Below are 3,032 nucleotides of genomic sequence, written 5' to 3'. Positions count from 1 at the left end.
GAGGTGGGACCAAGTGAAATGGAAAATTTAAGATGTCTACTTCAAATGTTATGTTGGACAAAAATTCATATTCCTAAAAGAAACACATGCAATAATACAAAACATTATGACTCAGATAACAGTTAAAAAACTCAGAAGTCCAACTTCAACTGCCCATAACTTTCTCATAAAAAATCCAAATGATGCAAAATTTATATCCAAATTCATTGTCTTGAAAATATCTACAATTTTCATGTTGGAAGTTTTTTCATTTGAGACTTTTTTAAGGGAGGCGCCAATTGGATTGGCGCCCCCTCTTAAAAATTACACATAGGCGCCAATTGGATTGGCTAGGGCAGGTGCCCTAGCCAATCCAATTGGCGCCTCCTTGCAATTTTTAAGAGGGGGCGCCAATCCAATTGGCGCCTCTCTCTAAAAGTGGGGTATATTGGGAAATTTTTTGAAACCTGGGTTATTTAGGGAATTTATTTGAAAAAGTGGGGTATATTGGTAAAAAATCCACGATCTTTGGTCACTTGGTGTCTCATTTTGAAAATCATTTCATATATATAAAAAATACACTATTTTATGAAAAACAGAGTAATAAAGAAAGAGCTAGGCATGGAGGAAGAAAAGGAAGCTTTGGTGGGAGAAAGGGAAAAAGACCAATCAGACTCAGACGAGGTAAAGAACGTGGAGATTCACCTCTTCCGGCAAGGTGAAGGACCCATTGCAGTGTTCAAATCGGAGCTTGGCGGAGTGGAACAAAACCGGCTGGATGTCCGTCAAATTCTCCACAAACACTCCCTCAAATCCATATTCGCTTTCAACCCTCGATCTGGCCGCGCCGCACCCATCCGCTTCAACCCTAAAACCGGAAAATCCGTCTTGCCTTACCGAAACGGCGCCGTTCTCTACATCGACGGCGAACCCAAGGTAATCTATCCTCAATTTCAATTGTTTGCTTAACCTAATTATTAACCTAATTATTAGTAATTTCCCCAATTAAATGTGGTAGTGGTGTTGATGTCGTGAATGTGATTTTGATTTTGTTTAGGAGTCGTTGCTTAAACCTTTGAGCAGGATCTTGATTGGGGTGGCACTTATAACTATTATGATAATGTTAGTTTCCGGTGATATTGCTATTAGTAGTACTCCAGAGTGGGTTCAGAAACTGAATGTTTCAGGTGTGAATTTCCCTCCTTTGATAGTGGCTTGTGTAGTTGTTGTTTTCTCTCGCATGAGGCACAGGACTAGAGGATTTCTCAAAAGGCTTGGTCTCTAATTCATCCATCAATCATTCATGAGGAAGATCACCATTGAATTGTTTACTTACTGGTATTGCTGTTTAGTTTTTGTTGTTATTTATGTGTTTTGAAATTCTCAAGAAATTGATTGGATGAGTTTGTTCTAGGTAAAGATTGGTTGCATATATAGATATAGATCATACATAGGACATATGATGAGTGATAGAATGTTCTTGTAATGTTCTTAAATATATGGTGTGTTGCCACTACTAGTTTTAGTGTCAAATTAACATTCATTGATTCACACACATGGTTTTAAATGATATTCAACCAAAAATAATAATTATATTCTGCATTTATGGTACACCTTGTGCTTGTTTATCACTTTATGTGTTATGTTTTATTCACACATAAACTGATAAACAAGCACCCGCATCATGTCTGGGTGAATTTATGCGAGCATGTTTTAGATGAAGCCCAACATGTGTGGGTGTTAAGGAAGAATAACTCCAAGTTGTTTGAATCGAGTGATTGAGCTGCTTTGATCAGAATAGGTGGTGCCGGAGAATAGGGTTTAGATGGTTGTTACACGGTAAAAAAAATGGCTATATTGGAGCAGGACACTAGCAGATGATTTGATCCAACACGAATGACGTGAAGAACAATTGATGAGTAAAAGAGGTTCCTTTCAAATAGACACTATTTGGGTGGCAATGACTCCATAATAAAATACTTCTAAAGATAACTTAATCAAGAGGAGAGTTTTGGATAATCTGTTACCTATGTGTGAGTGGAGTATTGCAGGAACTACATTCCATATACCAGTAGCTGTAAGAAAATGTTATTAGCAAATTGAGAAGATTTAATTATTGCATTTTGTATAACTGTAATAATCAGTTGAGTTTGCATGTGTTATGTGTTGACTTGTGTAGCACTACATTTGTATCTTTTACTTTTATGGCACACCTTATGCCTGTTTACCGGTTTATCAATAAAAACATTTTTATTTTTGCAGTTTTTAAAAGAAAAAAGTTAAAAGTTATGGTGTGGAGTTCGGGGAAGTGTTTGAAGTGTCAATGGATTAAGGGATTGGATCCCCTTCTTTATTAATCTCTTCTCCCCTATTCCACTCTATCTCTCTCTTAATTATATACTTTCCCTTCATTAAAACATGAAAATATAATCAAGAGAGAGAATGAATAAAGAGAGACATAGAGAGTGCGGAGAAGGCAGAGGAGAAGGGGAGAATGGTGAAGGAGAGGATCCAAAATCATGGATAAACATTTAGGATTCAAGAAATCTTAATATTACGTATTCACCAAAAAGTTTAAGGTAATAAGAGTATATATTCAACATTTACTCTTTTTCTAACATTTACTCTTTTTCTAGTGGATGAGAGACTTAACCACTCATTAGCCTTGATTCATGCTTTCGCATCCCGTTGAATCTAATCATGGCTATGATATCATTTGTTGGGGAGTCTAGGGAATGCCGAAAGTGTTAATGAGTGTTTAGAATTCAAGAGACCTTGACACCATATATCAATCTAAAACTTTAATGCGATGAGATTATGAGTCATTTTTTTTTATATATTCATTATTTTTTTATTTCTAATTGACGTAAGACTTAACCATTCACATTTGAATCCCAACAAATTTATTAACATAATCTTATCGCAATCAACTAAAAAAAATAAATGAAAGTAAAATGTTTGTTATGTGCATCAAAGATAAAGGGTAGACAACTCTTGCTGAGTCTAAGAAAATAAGACTAACACTTTTAGACCATTAGAGAAAAAGACACATT

The 3,032-nt window shown here is 35.6% G+C and overlaps 1 protein-coding gene across 4 annotated transcripts; it reads left to right on the top strand.

The window, feature by feature from the left end:
* Positions 1-529: 529 nt before the first annotated feature.
* LOC127091987 (uncharacterized) lies at positions 530-2,792 on the top strand. Of its 4 annotated transcripts, none has more exons than XR_007792053.1 (3): positions 530-915; positions 1,037-1,317; positions 2,242-2,792. XR_007792053.1 is itself a non-coding variant. In XM_051030747.1 (2 exons), exons 1-2 carry the CDS (start codon positions 568-570, stop codon positions 1,262-1,264), a joined length of 576 nt encoding a protein of 191 aa, XP_050886704.1. In that variant the 5' UTR covers positions 530-567; the 3' UTR covers positions 1,265-1,498. The 4 variants fall into 4 exon arrangements, 1 of the variants encoding a protein (XP_050886704.1); XR_007792051.1 differs by lacking the exon at positions 2,242-2,792 and adding an exon at positions 1,781-2,240; XR_007792052.1 differs by lacking the exon at positions 2,242-2,792 and adding an exon at positions 1,776-2,240.
* The last annotated feature ends 240 nt before the right edge of the window (positions 2,793-3,032 follow it).

The sequence above is a fragment of the Lathyrus oleraceus genome, chromosome 6 (genome assembly GCF_024323335.1).
Source record: "Lathyrus oleraceus cultivar Zhongwan6 chromosome 6, CAAS_Psat_ZW6_1.0, whole genome shotgun sequence".
NCBI lineage: Eukaryota > Viridiplantae > Streptophyta > Magnoliopsida > Fabales > Fabaceae > Lathyrus > Lathyrus oleraceus.
Note: the sequence above shows the minus strand (reverse complement) of the source record. Positions and strands in the feature narration are given on the sequence as shown.

Coding starts and splice junctions, on each gene's coding strand:
- LOC127091987 (XM_051030747.1), top strand. CDS start 568: ATGAAAAACAGAGTAATAAAGAAAGAGCTAGGCATGGAGGAAGAAAAG. Junction 916..1,036: donor ACATCGACGGCGAACCCAAG/GTAATCTATCCT, acceptor GATTTTGTTTAG/GAGTCGTTGCTTAAACCTTT.